At 42.8% G+C, this 16,895-nt stretch overlaps 1 protein-coding gene across 1 annotated transcript; it reads right to left on the bottom strand.

The window, feature by feature from the left end:
- Positions 1-5,319: 5,319 nt before the first annotated feature.
- LOC308677660 (perforin-1-like) lies at positions 5,320-15,159 on the bottom strand. The gene is made up of 3 exons (XM_081344274.1): positions 14,984-15,159; positions 11,969-12,576; positions 5,320-7,987 (listed from the first exon to the last, which is right to left on the bottom strand). Exons 2-3 carry the CDS (start codon positions 12,523-12,525, stop codon positions 6,856-6,858), a joined length of 1,689 nt encoding a protein of 562 aa, XP_081200400.1. The 5' UTR covers positions 12,526-12,576; positions 14,984-15,159; the 3' UTR covers positions 5,320-6,855.
- Between the last annotated feature and the right edge of the window lie 1,736 nt (positions 15,160-16,895).

Here is a 16,895-nt window from a genome sequence, read left to right as displayed (position 1 = left end):
CCCGCGGATGCCTCCGTGGCTTCGTTCGGGATTTGGGAATGACTCACGGCCGGCATCTTTGAGTACAATGGGAAGAGGTGAAGCACCGCCAGCTTCATAACCCAATTCAGACTAGTCTCCTCCCAAGCATTTTCCCTGCTTTTTAAAGAATCTTTTAAATTTTGTAAAAATAATAATAATATTTTTTTGACTCACGGCTGGCATCTTTGAGTACAATGGGAAGAGGTGAAGCACCGCCAGCTTCATAACCCAATTCAGACTAGTCTCCCCCCAGTATTTTCCCTGCTTTTTAAGAATCTTTGAAATTTTGTAAAAAAAAATAATATTTTTTTGACTCACGGCTGGCATCTTTGAGTACAATGGGAAGAGGTGAAGCACCGCCAGCTTCATAACCCAATTCAGACTAGTCTCCCCCCAGTATTTTCCCTGCTTTTTAATAATAATAATAAGTTCGAAGGGACCTTGGAGGTCATCTAGTCCAACCCCCTGCTCAGGCAGGAAACCCTATACCAGGGGTCGGCAACCTCGGCTCTTTTATGACTCGTGGACTTCAACTCCCAGAATTCCTGAGCCAGCATAGCTGGCTCAGGAATTCTGGGAGTTGAAGTCCACGAGTCATAAAAGAGCCGAGGTTGCCGACCCCTGCCCTATACCATTTCAGGCAAATGGCTGTCCAGTCTCTTCTTAAAAACCTCCAGTGTTGGAGCATTCACCACCTCTGGAGGCAGGTTGTTCCACTGGTTAATTGTTCTAACTGTCAGGAAGTTTCTCCTTAGTTCTAGGTTGCTTCTCTCCTTGACTAGTTTCCACCCGTTGTTGCTTCTTGTCCTGCTTTCAGGTGCTTTGGAGAATAGCTTGGCTCCCTCTTCTTTGGGACAGCCCCTGAGATATTGGAACACTGCTATCATGTCACCCCTCACCCTTCTTTTAAATTTGGTAAAAAAAAATATTTTTTTTTTGCTCTAATGGGTCTATTTCCCCCATTTTTTTCTGCCGAGCGCCACGTTGGAGATGACAATTTTTCAGAAGGGAGCAGAATTGGAGTTTCAGCTCAACTACTGGAGTAGAATCAGAAGTTGGAAGGGACCTTGGAGGTCTTCTAGTCCAACCTCCTGCACATTTCAGACAAGTGGCTGTCCAGTCTCCTCTTAAAAGCCTCCAATGATGGAGAATCAGAACAGAGCTGGACGGGATCTTGGAGGTCTTCTAGTCCAGCCCCCTGCTCAAGCAGGACATACCATTTCAGACAAGTGACTGTCCACCCACAGCTTCTGAAGGCAAGCCTTTCATTGGTTAGCTCTTCTCACTTTTAAGAAATTTTTTTCCTTAGTTCTAGGTTGCTTCTCTCCTTGATTAGTATCCATCCATTGCTTCTTGTTTTGCCTTCAGGCGCTTTGGAAAATAAGGTTGACCCCCCTTTTCTTTGTGGCAACCCCTAAAATATTGGGCACTACCATTATGTCACCCTTGGTCCTTCTTTTCACTAGAAGAAGCCCAACTTCTCCTCCTCTGCTAAAGAAGACCACGTTATTCACCCGTGAAAACTAATCTTCAAGTTTAGCATTCTTGATCAGAAGGTCGGCAGTTTGGCGGGTTGAATCCCGACTGCCGCGTAACAGAGTGAGTGCCTGTTACTCGTCCCAGCTTCTGCCAACCTAGCAGTTCGAAAGCACGTAAAAATGCAAGTAGAAAAATAGGGACCACTACGGTGGGAAGGTAACAGCGTTCCGTGCGCCTTTGGCGTCTATTCATGCCGGCCACATGACCACGGAGACGTCCTCGGACAAGCGCTGGCTCTTCGGCTTTGAAATGGAGATGAGCACCGGCCCCTAGAGTCGGAAACGACTAGCACGCTTGTGTGGGGGAACCTTTACCTTTACCTTTATCTGCGCAATGTTCATGTCGGAATCCATTTATATCATATTCATAAATGTATGTTTAAAACGTTGTTCCTGGATTCTGCCATCTCCCGAGGAGGAGGGAACGAATGTGTGTTGAACCTGTATTAGGCATTTCAAAGGAAAAGAGAAGCCTTTTGAACTGGGGGAACAAAAGGGGGGGGGGTTAGGGTAGGAGCATCTGGCTTGTGTCACGGAAGAGAGCAATAAACATAAAAGGTCCTAAGTTCCTTTTTCCCCACGAGAGGGATGATACGAGGTAAATGATGGGGGGCTGACCAAATGGGGTTAAGGGGGGGGTTGAACCGGGAACTCTTTATAAGGTTTTAGTTTGTAGAACAATATTAAGTCCTGTCTTGTATTCCTACAACCAAGCATGTCATAGTAAAGATTCCTTTTGGACTAGATTTGGCTCCAAGAGTTTTGTCTTCCTAAGACGTGGTTTGGGGTGGGTCCTGGCAGTTCATAATAAATAATAAACCTTTATTGTCAAAGTACAACATGTGTACATTGAGATTAGCTGAGCCTCTCCCCCCCCCGTGCTCTCTCCCCCCAACACACAGTGACAACAAACCCTCCATCCCACCACACTATGTGAACCAACACCACCACACACCGGCCTCCCAAGTCAATTCTGCATAAGATTATGTCCCATTTAAAAGCCTAACAGCCCACGGATAAATGCTATTTTTCAGCCTGTTGGTACGGCTGGCTATATTCCTATATCTCCTACCGGATGGTAGGAGAGTAAAGAGATACCGTCCAGGGTGTGAGTCATCCCTGAGAATCTTCCTCACTCTTCCAAGGCAACGAGCCCTGGCGATGTCATCCAGTGGTGTCAGGGAACAGCCCACAATGTCTTGTGCTGTGCTCACTACCCTCTGTAATACTTTCCTATCCGCGGCTGTCAGACCAGCATACCAAACCACAATACCATACGAGAGGACGCTCTCTATAGTAGACCGGTAAAAGAGGGTCATTAGCCGTTGTTCTACCCTGTTCTTCCACAAGACCCTAAGAAAGTGAAGCCTCTGTTGGGCCTTTCTAGCCACCTGAGTTGTGTTAACTTTCCAGGTCAGATCTTCACAGAGGTAGACTCCCAGAAATTTAAAGGAGGAAACTCTCTCTACACAGTTCTCTCCGATGTAAAGTGGGGCAGGTTCCTCCTTTTTTCTCCGGAAGTCTAACACCATCTCTTTCGTCTTGCCGATGTTTAGGTGCAAGTTGTTGTTACATAATCCTACAGAAAAGCCACGGATTGGTACAAATCAACTTTTATGATCAGAATGGCAAGGAATAGTTTTCTAAAACAACAATGTAATGAAGGAAAAAAGAACAAAGCGTACATCGTGAACGCATTTAAAGATTTGTTCCTGTATATTTTATCTGTATTACGCAGATCATGCAAAAGTTGCTGAAATCGGTGAGAGGTGAAGCTCGAATAGGACAGGAAGGATCAGGCAGAAGAGAATTCTTCTATATGTGTGTGCAGTTAGACCAGGATGTATCATTGAAGGAGCTGAGGAACTCATCCTTCAAAATATGGCAGGTGTCCTTTTTCAAAAACCATCAGTTTCAGAGTTTTTTTACAGTATGTATGGTACATAGGCAAAAAAGGGATCTGTCACGATGCACGATAAATCAGGGATATTGACTTAGTCACAGTGAGACCCGATGTAATGTTAGATTACAGGCTCCAAATATCAATTAGAATTAGAATAATAGAGTTGGAAGGGACCTTGTAGGTCATCTAGTCCAACCCCCCCCCTGCTCAAGCAGGAGACCCTACACCATTTCTGACACATGGCAGTCCAGTCTCTTCTTGAAAGCCTCCAGTAATGAAGCTCCCACAACATCTAAAGGCAAACTGTTTCACTGGTTGATTGTCAGAAAATTTCTCCTTGTCTCTAGGTTGAATGGCTCCTTGATCAGCTTCCATCCGTTATTCCTTGTCTGGCCTTCAGGTGCTGTGGAAAATAGGTTGACCCCCCCCCTGCTCTCTGTGACAGCCCCTCAAATATTGGAACACTGCTATCATGTCACTCCTGGTCCTTCTCTTCACTAGACTGTAAGGTAAAGGTAAAGGTTCCCCCGCACATGCGTGCTAGTCGTTTCCGACTCTAGGGGCTAGTGCTCATCTCCGTTTCAAAGCCAAAGAGCCAGCGCTTGTCCGAGGACGTCTCCATGGTCATGTGGCCGGCATGACTAGACGCCAAAGGCGCACGGAACGCTGTTACCTTCCCAAGGTAGTGGTCCCTATTTTTCTACTTGCATTTTTACGTCCTTTCGAACTGCTAGGTTGGCAGAAGCTGGGACGAGTAACAGGTGCTCACTCTGTTACGCGGCACTCGGGATTTGACCCGCCAAACTGCCAACCTTCTGATCAACAAGCTCAGTGTCTTAACCCACTGAGCCACCGCGTCACTAGACTAGGCATGCCCAGTTCCCAGTTCTTCATATGTTTTAGCCGCCAGTCCCCTAATCATCTTTGTTGCTTTTCTCTACATTTTTTCTAGAGTCTAGCATTGGAGAAAAATCTTGGAGGACACCTGGCTGGACATCCTGCTTAGTCCAAGATGTGAGAACAGATTCCTCTCCAGCCTCTATCTGAAGATTCCCATATCTTGGAAAAGATTGTTACAATGGTGGACAGTTCTTTCTCAAATCTGGTTCCTGCCCACTGAATTCTGGACCTTCCTGCCTTTCGGGATGCACATAACAAATCTACCTGCTCTTCTAGTCTGACAACCTTTGTATATCTGAAGAGTGCTTTTGTATCTCCCCTTAGCTGTCCCAAAGGCACTTTCTTTCAAGAGGCAACTGGACTTTCTTTGTTCTTCCTTGAAGATGTTTCGTTTCTCAGCCAAGAAGCTTCTTCAGTTCTGAGTTAAAGACGCTTCTTGGATGAGAAGCAAAACATCTTTGAGGAAGGGCGGGATATAAATGGGATTAAAAAAAACAATGACAGTCCAGTTGCCTCTTGACAAAAAACACCTTTGGGACAACCATGACCTGGATGACTGAGAATCTCCATAGACATCACCCTGACCATTTTCTTTTGCAAGCTAAATATATCCAGTTCCTTTTCAGGGGTGTCAAACTCAATTTCATTGAGGGCCGCATCAGCATTGCGGTTGCCCTCAGGGGGCCGGGTGGGTGTGGCCTGGGTGGGCATGGCCTACTGGGTGGGCGTGGCTAGAGTGCGTATGGCCTACTGGGTGGGCGTGGCCAGCTCTACATCGTTCGCATCAAGGGTGCCTATGGGGGCCCGGGCAGAAGTGGGACAGATCTGAGGGTCTCTGGCAGGAGGAGGGTCTCTGGGCCAGGGCCAAGGCAGTGGGGGCCGTTCCCTCATTGTTTCCAGGATGGCTTCGCGGGCAGCATGAAACCACTTCGCGGGCCGGATCCAACCCCCGGGCCTTGTGTTTGACATGTCTGCTTTAAGTGTTGCTAGCAGGGGTGAGTTGCTAGTAGTCCTTCTCTGAACCATATGTGAAGATGTTGAATTAATTTTTCACAGCATGCTACTGCTTCTCTAATTATAAATACAAAAATATAAGAGCCATACAGGATGTGTTTATGAAGTATGCAAAAAGGGCCCCTGTCATGTTACAAGTTCACAATTGGGTGCCCTGATATATATACCTGGTCCATGGTATAAATTGGACCACTTGGAAAAGCGCTGGTGCATCATAATAACAAAGGCATTAAGAAAAAAATAAGTGACTGAGCCTACCTATGTTTATAAAGCTAGTTGTTGACTTACAACAGTTCATTTAGTGAATGTTCGAAGTTACAACGGCACTGAAAAAGTGACTTATGACCGTTTTCACAATTACAGCATCCCCATGATCACGTGATCAAATTGTGGATACTTGGCACGGTTTCATATTTATGACGGTTGCAGTGTCCTGTGGTCATGGGATCCCCTTTTGAGAGCTTCAACAAGCAAAGTCAATGGGGAAGCCAGATTCACTTAGCAACTGTGTTACTAACTTAACAACTGCAGTGATCCGTTTAACAACTGGGGTAAGCAAAGGTGGGGCAAAATTCACCTAACAGTGGTCTCACTTAACAACAGAATTTTTTTGGGCTCAATTGTGGTCATATATTGAGGACTAAATTTTTTAAAAATGTACTTGAAGTGAGTTTTGCCCCATTTTGCAACCTTTCTTGCTAAGTTGTTAAGTGAACCACTTCAGCTGGTAAGTTAGTAACATGGTTGTTAAGAGAATCTGGCTTACCCCTTGATTTTGCATGTAAGAAGGTCACAAAAGGGGATCACATGACCTTGGGACACTGTGACCATCATAAAAACATGCCGGTTGTTAAGCATCCAAATTTTGATGACGTGAACGTGGGGATGCCGCAATGGTTATAGGTGTGAAAAAAGGTTGTAAGTCGCTTTTTTCAGTGTGTTGTAACTTTTAACAGTCACTGAATGAATGGTTATAAGTCGAGGGCTACCTTGTAAATAAGGAGAGCTCTATATTAGGATTCTCTGTTCCCACAACATCCTTAATCCCATCAGTCAGATCTCTTAAATAGTGATTTTGGCAACACGTTATTACATCAATAAGTTCAAAGGTTTTGGAATTACAGATAGTCCTCGTCTCACAACAGTTCGTTTAGTGACTGTTCAAAGTTACAACACCACTGAAAAAATTGACTTACAACCATTTTTCATACTTATGACCATTGCCGCATCCCCATGGTCATATGATCAAAATTCAGACACTTGGCAACTGACTAACAATTGTCTCCCTTAAAAATAGAAATTTTAGGCACAATTGTGGTCATAAATTGAGGACTCCAAGTACATTATGTAGGAATCATCTGTTCCACAACTTTTTCCCAGTTGTTGCATAGAAGAAAACTCTTAGGGACACCATAACAGATTCCTTCCAATTCTGAATAATGCCTCAATTTATCAGGATGAGTCCTACCCATGTAGTACCTAGGCATGCAATTTGTGCGACCATGAAGTTTCCCAACTGATATTAGTGTCATTGAAATAGGAGGTTGGCAGATGCAAAGGGACGTAGTCATGGCAGCTGGCCCCGGTCAGAGTGGGGGCACACATCAACACGTAATAGAACTTAACGTGTCCGTAACGGAGGTAGCATTTTTGCCACTTGCTAAGACCTGACCTCAACCTCCCGTGACACCTATGCAAGAGGTCATCGTGCCAGACATCGCTGTCCCAAACCTCCATCACAAACTTGTCATTGCCTTCCAACGTGATAGCCCCAAAGTCCAGATTTTCCGACCACTGAGGGTTGTTGTTCCCACTGATGACCCTAGTGCGCCTTTCCTGGTTTTGGAAAAAAAATTTGACGTAGGCATCGGTGGAAGAAAAATGGTCACCCCAAAGATCGGATCCACTGTGCACATGGAACTTGAGGTATGCCCTGCCCCGCTCGGTGCCACAACATTTGTCGTTGATGACACCGTTCGGTATACACATGCAGGTGCACCTTCGGACCAAGCTGCTGAAGTTGTTCTCAGGACAGCTTTGGTAACAATCTCTCCTTAGGGCTCTCCGTTTGATGTAGCTCACAGTGGCTTGCTTCAAAAAATTCCTCCTGGGATCTGTCTTGTTCAACAAGGTGTGTAGAGGCAAAAGGGAATACGACACCAGCCCAGGTGTACTTTTGGTGCTCTCCATCCACTCGTTGAGTTGGTGCAAGTCTCTGCTGTCCGAGAAGAGCATCTGTTTGTGACCTCCTATCACCTCGGTGTGCTGGGTCATATAAAGGTCGTAGAAGCTGGGTTTAGATTTCCCAAACCAGAGCCTGGCACATTCGGAATGGAAGGAAGCAGCTCCCCAAAGGCCTTTACGTTTCAGGGATGTCTCCAAATCCAAACAGGCCTTGACTTTCTCCGCCGTGAACCCCATTAAGGTCATGGCACAAGTTTTCAAGGCCAGCAAATAGCGGGCTCGCCCGCCCAGATACACCCGGTTGATATAATGGGTGCCGTAGATGTTGATGAAATGCTGGTATTCCTCGGGATCGTGATAGGGGGGCAACCTGCCGATGGCCCAAGCAAAATGGAAGGACAGCAGAGGATTCTGCTGAAGTCTCAGACTGCAAAGGAAAAATGCAGAATATTGTCAGCAAGGTTCTGTGTCCAAGGCACATACCCAAAGCTTATTTTCTGCCGTGGTGTTCAGCACGAGAAAAGAAGGTGATGCAATAATCATGCTGAAGGTCAGATGGTCTCTGATGGACATTTTACGGGTAGGAGTTCACTGCTCAGTTTGATGTGGTGTTGGGAAAACATACTTTCTGTTCCCCCTTTCCTGGTTAATCTTGAAAAGATTCTCTGAAAAAGGCGGGGCCCTTTTTTATTTTTTTTTTCATCATGACACCAAATAATACTTTACTGAGAGTGTAAAGTCAATACCCAGTACAAAGCAAACCTCAATGTACATTTGTTTAGTGACCAACTTTACAACAGCACTAAAAAAAAGTGACTGTGGCCAGTTCTCACACTTACGACTGTTGAAGCATTCCTGCGGTCATGTGATCAAAATACATGCAACTGGCATTTATTTAATGACAGTTGCACTGTCCTGGAGGGGTCACGCGATCACCATTTGTAAACTTCCTAGTTTGTCCGATTAGCCAAGTCAATAGGAGAAGTCAGATTTGCTTAATGACTGCATGAGTCACTTACAATTAGAATAGAATAGAATAGAATAGAATAGAATAGAATAGAATAGAATAGAATAGAATAGAATAGAATAGAATAGAATAGAATAGAATAGAATAGAATAGAATAGCAGTGATTCGCTTAACAACTGTGGCTAAAAAAGCCATAAAATGGGGCAAAACACCTGTCTTGCTTAATAATGAAAATTTTGGGATCCCTTGTCGTAAATCAAGCAATACCTGTAACCTGGTTGTCTCTGCCTTTCTGGAGTACCAGATCTGCAATTTATTTTAAAGGTAACCCACAATAAATCTCAGTTGTCACCTACAATAAATATCCGGTTGTTAGATTGTCTGCAATTATGAAGCTTCTCTACCGAGGTAGAATCGTGTCTGTAAAATGTCTACTGTAAACCAGGTTCTTGGTTATGGCTTTGACCTTTGCCCTATCCTGGAATCACGTGATCCCCTTTTACGACCTTCTGACGAGCAAAGTCAAGGGGGCAAGCCAGATTCACTTAACAACCCCGCTACTAACTTAAGAACTGCAGTCATCCAGGTAACAGCTGTGGCAAGCAAAGGCATAGAATTGGGCAAACCTCCCTTAACAAATGTCTCACTTAGCAACATAACATTCGGGCTCAGTTATGGTCGTAAGTCAAGGACTACTACCTGTACTGAGCTCCTCCTTGTTCTCTCCAGGAGGTATCTGGACTGACTACGGTTTTGATGAGCTTTTTTAAATTGGTTTTTAAATTGCCACATAATTATTGTATTTATTGTTTAATTCTGTTTTAAATTTTCTATTTTATGTTTTTAATTTTTATTGTTGTGCGCCGCCCTGAGTCCTTAGGGAGAAGGGCGGCATATAAATTTAAATAAATAAATAAATAAATAAATAAATAAATAAATAAATAAATAACTGGCAGCGCTCCAGGTCTTCACTAGCCAAGCAAGCAAGGCATAACGGCAGGGTTTAGCTGGCATTGTGGTACCCGCTCAGTGTGTGTTGCTATACCTTGGCAGTGAGCCCAGTATTAGAAATGCTTGTTTTCTTTTTAACTGTCTCCTTATCTCTATCTTTTTTTTTTTTTTGAGAGAGAGAGAGAGAGAACTAAGGACAAACAATGTGTCCCAGTTGCCTTTGTGTGGGAGTTCTGCAACTCAGTTGACAAAATGGAATTTAACCCTGTCCATGACTGAGCCTGTCATGAGATAAGGTTTACCCTGCCGCCCCCCCCCCCTTGAGATATAGTTGCCTGGATTAATTATCTATTCTTCCCTCACTCCAAATTGAGCAGTGAAATTGCGTTGGAGGAACCAGGACGAGGAACCTTATTCCCAAGTTAGGTTGTAGCTGCTCAGCAAACGGTAGTATTTTTGGTGAGGAGAGCCCTTGAAATTCTGAGGATTCCAGAAAGATCTTCAAAAACCCCACCTGGAAAAGAGCAGTTATCCGACTCTTTAGCCACAAACCCTCATTTCTGACTACATTCAGCTGCAGCCTACCATCCAGCCTGCTACAGGTAATCCTCGACTTACAATCATTCATTCAGCAACCTTCGAAGTTACAACGGCGCTGGAAAAAAAAGAGTGATTTAAGACCATTTTTCATATGACTGTTACAGCATCCTCAGGGTCACGTTATCGAAATTCGGATGCTTGGCAACAGACTTATTTTATGACAATTGCAGGGTCCTGGGGATACGTGATTACCTTTTGCGCCCTTCTGACAAGCAAAATCAGTGGGGCAGCCAGATTCACTTAACAAGCGTTTGACTAATTTAACTGCAGTGATTCACATAACAACGGTGGCAACAAAGCTCGTAAAATGGAACAGAATTCACTTAGCAACAATTTTTTTCGCTTGATTGTGGTCGTAAGTTGAGGACTATCTGTATTTGCATCCAAACAGCAATGTGGGTTGTGCACAGGCAGCCCTAACTCAGATGCGACTGAAAAATAAGAGTTGTGTGTCTCCAATATTTTGATTGTGTCAATTACACAGGCTCCCTTAATTAGCACCTATAATAGATTCATACTGAGGTCAAATAAAACGGGGGTGAAACTCACCTTGGGTTATCTCACATGTTAACTGGCATGAGTGCATACATAACACAGCCCTTCCACCCACTTCCCCAAAACTAGTTTTGTATGGAAATACTGCAACACAGTGCCACCAACTTTGAGTTGTTCCTAGAGGATGCTATAGCTGGCAATACCCAAAGCGTCTGGGGGATTATGGAGAGACAACAGCTATCTGAATAAAGATTGCTTGTCAGGATGACAAAGACTCATTCATTCCCCCTAAAACAAGAATGAATGGATTTGGATGCCAGTGTTTTCTGAGATAATTGCAGTCATACCATCAATACCCATCAAGCATCTTGTCCCCAAGGCTGATACTGCTACCTGAACAATAGTTACCACAAGCTTCTGAGACATATCATGAGCTAAGCAACCTTTTGTTATAGCCCATTGGATGTTCCACAATAAAGGAGATATTTGTAGCTCAAGGTTGAAATGGGGGGGTCCTTGGTGCTCTCTGAGCTTGGTTGTTTTCTCGCAGACGTTTCATTACCCAACTAGGAAACACCATCAGTTGTAGTGAGGAGTGGGGTTTGCTGTCAGTATAAACTAAGAGCAAGCCCTACTCCTTACTAGCACCGATGATCGTCTGAAAGATGCTTTTTCAAGAGGCAACAGGACCTTCTGGTTTTCCTTGAAGACGTTTTGCTTCTCATTCTTGGATGAGAAGGGAAATGTCCTCAAGGAAGCCAAGAAAGTCAGTTGCCTCTTGAAAAAGCACCTTTGGGATAATCATGACCTGGATGACTGAGAATCTCCATAGACATTTAGCACTGATGACATTACCTAGTTTGGGTAATGAAACATCTGCAAGAAAACAACTAAGCTCAGAGAGCACCAAGGACCCCTCACGTTCCACAATAAATATGGTCAACTCCAGCTCTGGAGGATGGAGCTGAAATCTCTTCTTCATCATCCAAGAGAGGTTCAACATTTAATAGCTTTGGGATGGGATTTGGACAGATGGATTCAAATTAGAGTTCTCCAAAGTGGTCATGATTAACCCCCAAGGATCAATGGGACTCTTCAAGGTATTGTTATTATTAATTATAGTAGTTCTATTAGTTAAAGTAGTATTTATTAAATTATTGACATACAATAAATATTTGGAGGTCCATGAACAATCTGAAATTTCATCAAGAGGCCGATGAGCTGAAGAAATTGGGGACCCCTGATCTGAATCATCTTTCAGTGACAGTAGGACTAAGATTGTTCATTTCTGGACTTAGGTCTTCTGTCTGTTGTATTATTTTCTCCAGCAAGTTGGCTACTGCAGCTCCCCCCTCCCCACCCCCAGTTTATGCTTTCAAGTGCTTTGATGCTTACCTGTAATGTTCGCATTCGATCTCATTCCTCAGAAAGCTGTATCTGTCCTCGCGGGTTTTTTGGTGTGCAAAAATGGCCATGTTGGAGTGAGAGCCAGCAAAAGCCACCTGGGCTTTGGAGAACCCCAAGTCCTCCTTCATGAAATCCTCAGCCAACTCCATTTTCCAGTCATTTTTCACTTCTTTGGCTACTGCGTTGGCCACATCTATGTCTAACTCATCCACAAAGGTGCTTGCTTGTCGTTGGCAGATTTCCTTCTCCCGCCAGTCCACTCCAACGAGGGGGAGTCTCTGCAGCTTCTCACCCATCTTATGATTCCGACACAGGGTACAGGTCCCGTTGGGCCCCCGCCACTTGCTGATATCCACCACATAAGCTCCTTTCTTCTCCAGAGTGGTGATATCAACTCCTTCCCCAATGAAGTTATAGCCTGGTACGAAGTTGGCCTGATTCTTGCAGACAGGACTGGGATATGTGTCGCATTCACTGTTGTGGAAGGGGAGAGAGGAATGGACAAAAGCAAGGAAGACCATGAAGAAGAGATGAAGCCGGGACATGGTTCCTCAGAGAGCGCTCCTTGTTCTTAGACAGTTGGTTTCTGAATCATCCTGAGGAGAAAAAAGAGCAACAGATATTGTTTCAGGCGGGGCTTGGGAGGTGTGGCAAAAAAAAAAAAAATTGAATCAGAACAACACCTTTCCTACACTGAAACAGGGTGATCCAGCTTGCAGGCACAATTAAAAGAAGGTTAGGCGGTGATATTTGATATTAAATTTGGGAGGCCTATTGGGGAGCCTCCAATTTTTAAGGGACCAGAAATGGTCCAGAAGCTTCAGATGGTGCACATTTTGGATAAAGCTGATCAGTAATTTATTTATTTTATTTATTTGGATTTATATACCGCCCCTCTCCCAAGGGACTCGGGGGGGGGGGTAATGACCCACCAAGTAAATTCCATGGCTGAGGATGCGCATGAATGCAGTTGGATGTTATGCATGAAACAGCTATTTGAGTTAGAATGGAATAGAGGTGGAAGGCACCTTGGAGGTCTTTTAGTTCATCCCTCTGCTCAGGCAGGAAACTATATTTGAGACAAGTAGGTTGCAGAATCAAGAGACTCAGACCCCGGAATCAAAAGAAGTTTGTTATTAGCATATTTTAGTTTATGTTTGTATTATTATACCCTGTATTCAGCTCTGGGAAGTCGGGGAGGGGGAGGGTTGGGGAGAGGGGAGGGGGAGGAGGGAGTTTTTTGTATTTAAAAATGTATTGTCAAACTTTTCAATAAAAAAAAAGAAGAAGTTTGTTTTATTTTGCGCAAAAAGGTTCAGAGCAAAAAGCAATATCAATGTCTGAACACATTTTCAGGGAAAAGCAAGTACATATATAGTCTTCAAAAGTAGCAAAACACGGAAATGTAACTTATGAGCATTGATTGGTTACTTGAATTACTGCCCCCCAACTCCCCCTTGTTGCTATGCTGAATTTAGCTAAATATCTTGCAACCCTTTTACTGATCGAGGTCACAGGTTGCTAGCGCTTAAGTTTCCGGCACCATGTTTGTGGTTAGCTACAATCGAGACATATATGGTTAGATGTATGAAAGCTCTATGCTTGACTGAATAGGTGTGAGACAGATGAACTCGTGGTTTTCCATTTCCTTGTTCTTTTCTAACTAATACATGCGTTTTCTTTATGCCTCACTTTTACGTCCTGCCTTCACTTTATGTCCTGCCTCAAGTAGCTGTCCAGTTTCTTCTTAAAAACCTCCAGTGATAAAGCTCCCACAACTTCTGGAGGCAAGCTGTTCCAGTGGTTAATTAAGTGTTAGGAGATTTTTCCTTAATTCCAGGTTGCTTCTCTCCTTGATTAGTTTCCATCCATTGCTTCTTGTCTTGTCCTTTGTGCTTTGGAAAATAAATTGATCTCCTTTTCTTTGTCGCAGCCCCTCAAATACTGGAATATTGCTATCATGTCACCCCTAGTCCTTCTTTTCTCTAGAATAGCCAAACCCATATCCTGCAACCCTTCTTCATATGTTTTACTCTCCAGGCCTTTATTAAGAAGAGGGAGTCAAGCTATTCTCCAAAGCACCTGAAAACAGGACAAGAAGCAACGGATGGAAACTAGTCAAGGAGAGAAGCAACCTAGAACTAAGGAGAAACTTCCTGACAGCTAGAACAATCAACCAGTGGAACAACCTGCCTCCAGAGGTGGTGAATGCTCCAACACTGGAAGTTTTTAAGAAGAGACTGGACAGCCACTTGTCTGAAATGGTATAGGGTTTCCTGCCTGAGCAGGGGGTTGGACTAGATGACCTCCAAGGTCCCTTCCAACTACTTCTTCTTCTTCTTCTTCTTCTTCTTCTTCTTCTTCTTCTTCTTCTTCTTCTTCTTCTTCTTCTTCTTCTTCTTCTTCTTCTTCTTCTTCTTCTTCCTTCTTCTTCTTCTTCTTCTTCTTCTTCTTCTTATTATTATTATTATTATTATTATTATTATTATTATTATTATTATTATTATCTTAGTTGCTCTTCTCTGCGCTTTTTCCAAAGTCTCAACATCTTTTTTGTAACGTGGTGACCAAAACTGGATGCAGTATTACAGCTAAGGCAGTCACCACTAGATGCTTTGTTCCAGAAGCCCCATACAGGCGTTGGAACGGGAAGGTAAACATCACCACCCCCAACACTATCATCATCATCAATCATCATCAATCAACCATTCCTCTCTGGAGATAGCCACTTGCCTTTTTCCGAACATGTTTTCTTTTTTCTAGCTTGGTAATAGCTAGAAATCCATCATTGCTGGTTTTGCTCTGTGGTGCAGCTGCAACGAAGGGAAAAGTTTCACTTCTCCTTGCATTCTGAAAAAGTCAGAAAGACAATCTTCCCTTCCCTTCTTTCTTGCACCTTTAAGCTGCAATTGTCTTTTGATGCCTCCTATCATCACAGCCACCCTCTTGCTGTCCGCTTGAACCTTACTGTGAAATCAAGATTGGATATATTTAGAAACTTACCTCCTCCTTTAAACAGGCAGGTCTATTCCTGATGACGGTTTCTGAGAAAAGTCCCTCTTTTTCTTGCTGTTTGCTTTTTGCTTCTTCCCTGTTCTAGCAAGTGTGGCTAGAATTCTAGGGGAAATGTTAAGAGGAAGAGAGAGGGGGGGGGAATATAAGGAAAAAATAGCTTTTCATAGCAGCATATTCATCTTGCTTTTGCAAAGTCTGAGAGTGTTTGGTGTGTGCCTTAGTTTCGCCTCTCCTTTTTAGTTGACCGTACTGGATTTGAAAAATTCCTGTCCAGCATCCAGAGCTGGAAAGGAGCATTGACATTTTAATTTTTTCCAGATGGATGTTTATTTCATTTAGCAAAAAAAAAAAAAAGAATTCTTTGTGATGTTCCTTCAAGAATTGGGCATTCCACTTTGGGTAGGTTTTGGGACTAATGAGGATTCAAGGAAGAACATGATTTTACCAAAAGAGAGAAAGAGGCCTCTAATGCTCGCACCCTATCAAAAAAATAAAAATAAAAAATGGGGGAGTATTTTTGCCAAAAGGTCCTTTGTGTTTAATCTTCATTTTTAAAAGAAAATAAAAATGGAGGTGGCCTCGTGCAACTGTCATATCTCATTTAAAACCTGAATGCTGATTTGTGCCTTCCGAGCTAAACAGAGAAGTGGGCCGTGTCTTCTTATAAACAACTAACATGGTTAGTAGTTACGTCATTAGAAATCTCCCTTTGTGTTTGCTTTTGATGAGGAGAAAGTTTTATTCAGAGAGAGAAAGAGGCATTTTAAAGGGAGAACAAATCAACAAAGTAGAGGGAAAAATGGATTAAAAATAGGAAGGCAAAGTACAGTAGAGATTTTCAGCTATGATTTTTTCCCCCGGCCTTTCATTTGTTTGTTATAAATGGCTGAGTGAATCATATTGCTTGTAAAAATGGCAGACAGATTTAAAATTAAAGAGAGCACAAATATTTGGAATAATATTCATTAGAATATATGGTGGATAAGAAAAAGATTATAGATTACAATCCTTTGTATGCATACTGCTAAAAGTTTATTCCGATTAAAGCGTTATACAATGCTGAAATAATAAGGCCATATTTGTACCATATTTTGCATGTTACAAATCTACATAGAAACAGCCAACTAGAAATGGTTTCCAAACTGAGTGATAATCTGTATCAGATTTACTTTTAGGATAGAAGTTTATTTTAAGCAACAAAGCAGACTCCAAGTAAGTCATTTATTTACAGAATGAGATCAATTTTCCAATGTAAAGCATTGCATATCTTCACAGCAGTTAAGATATCCAAAGGTAATTCAATATACAGTAGTTTACAGGAATACGTGGCTTAGTAAAAATTAAGTATATTGCAGAAAAATGCTCCTTGGAAAAAGAATTCAACTTTTAGAATTGATCCCATTCTCATACAAAACCATTTTCTAGAATTGTTGAGCCTTACCACATTCTCAACAAATAAGAAAACAATGTCCGACCAGATTATTACATTTATCATCGTTTTTAGAAAATTATGTGCCGTTTGAATAAGCAGAAGTGGAATAACATACCGGTGATACAGAAAGCTTGATTTCTTATGCATTTTTTTTAAAAACCCACTGGTTCTACAGTTAGTCCTCAACTTACAACTGATCATTTTGCGACCATTCAGAGTTATGATGGATCTCCCCATAGGGACTTACAACTCAGTCCCAGAGTTCTGACGGCCAACTCCTCCCCCTTTTTAGTCATGTGACCATATTTCAAGCATTCAGCAATTGTCCCACATTTATGGCAGTTTATAGCATCCTATAGTCATGTGACCACAATTTACAACATTTCTGCCAGAATCCCCTGTAGTAAATAATGGTTTGCTTAACGACTTTGGCGTTCTCTTAATGACCACCACAAAAAGTAGTGAAAT

Source organism: Vipera berus (genome assembly GCF_964194415.1).
Source record: "Vipera berus genome assembly, chromosome: Z".
In the NCBI taxonomy this organism is placed as follows: Eukaryota; Metazoa; Chordata; class Lepidosauria; order Squamata; family Viperidae; genus Vipera; species Vipera berus.
The sequence above is the reverse complement of the archived record's forward strand: the minus strand, read 5'-3'. Positions and strand labels throughout refer to the sequence as shown.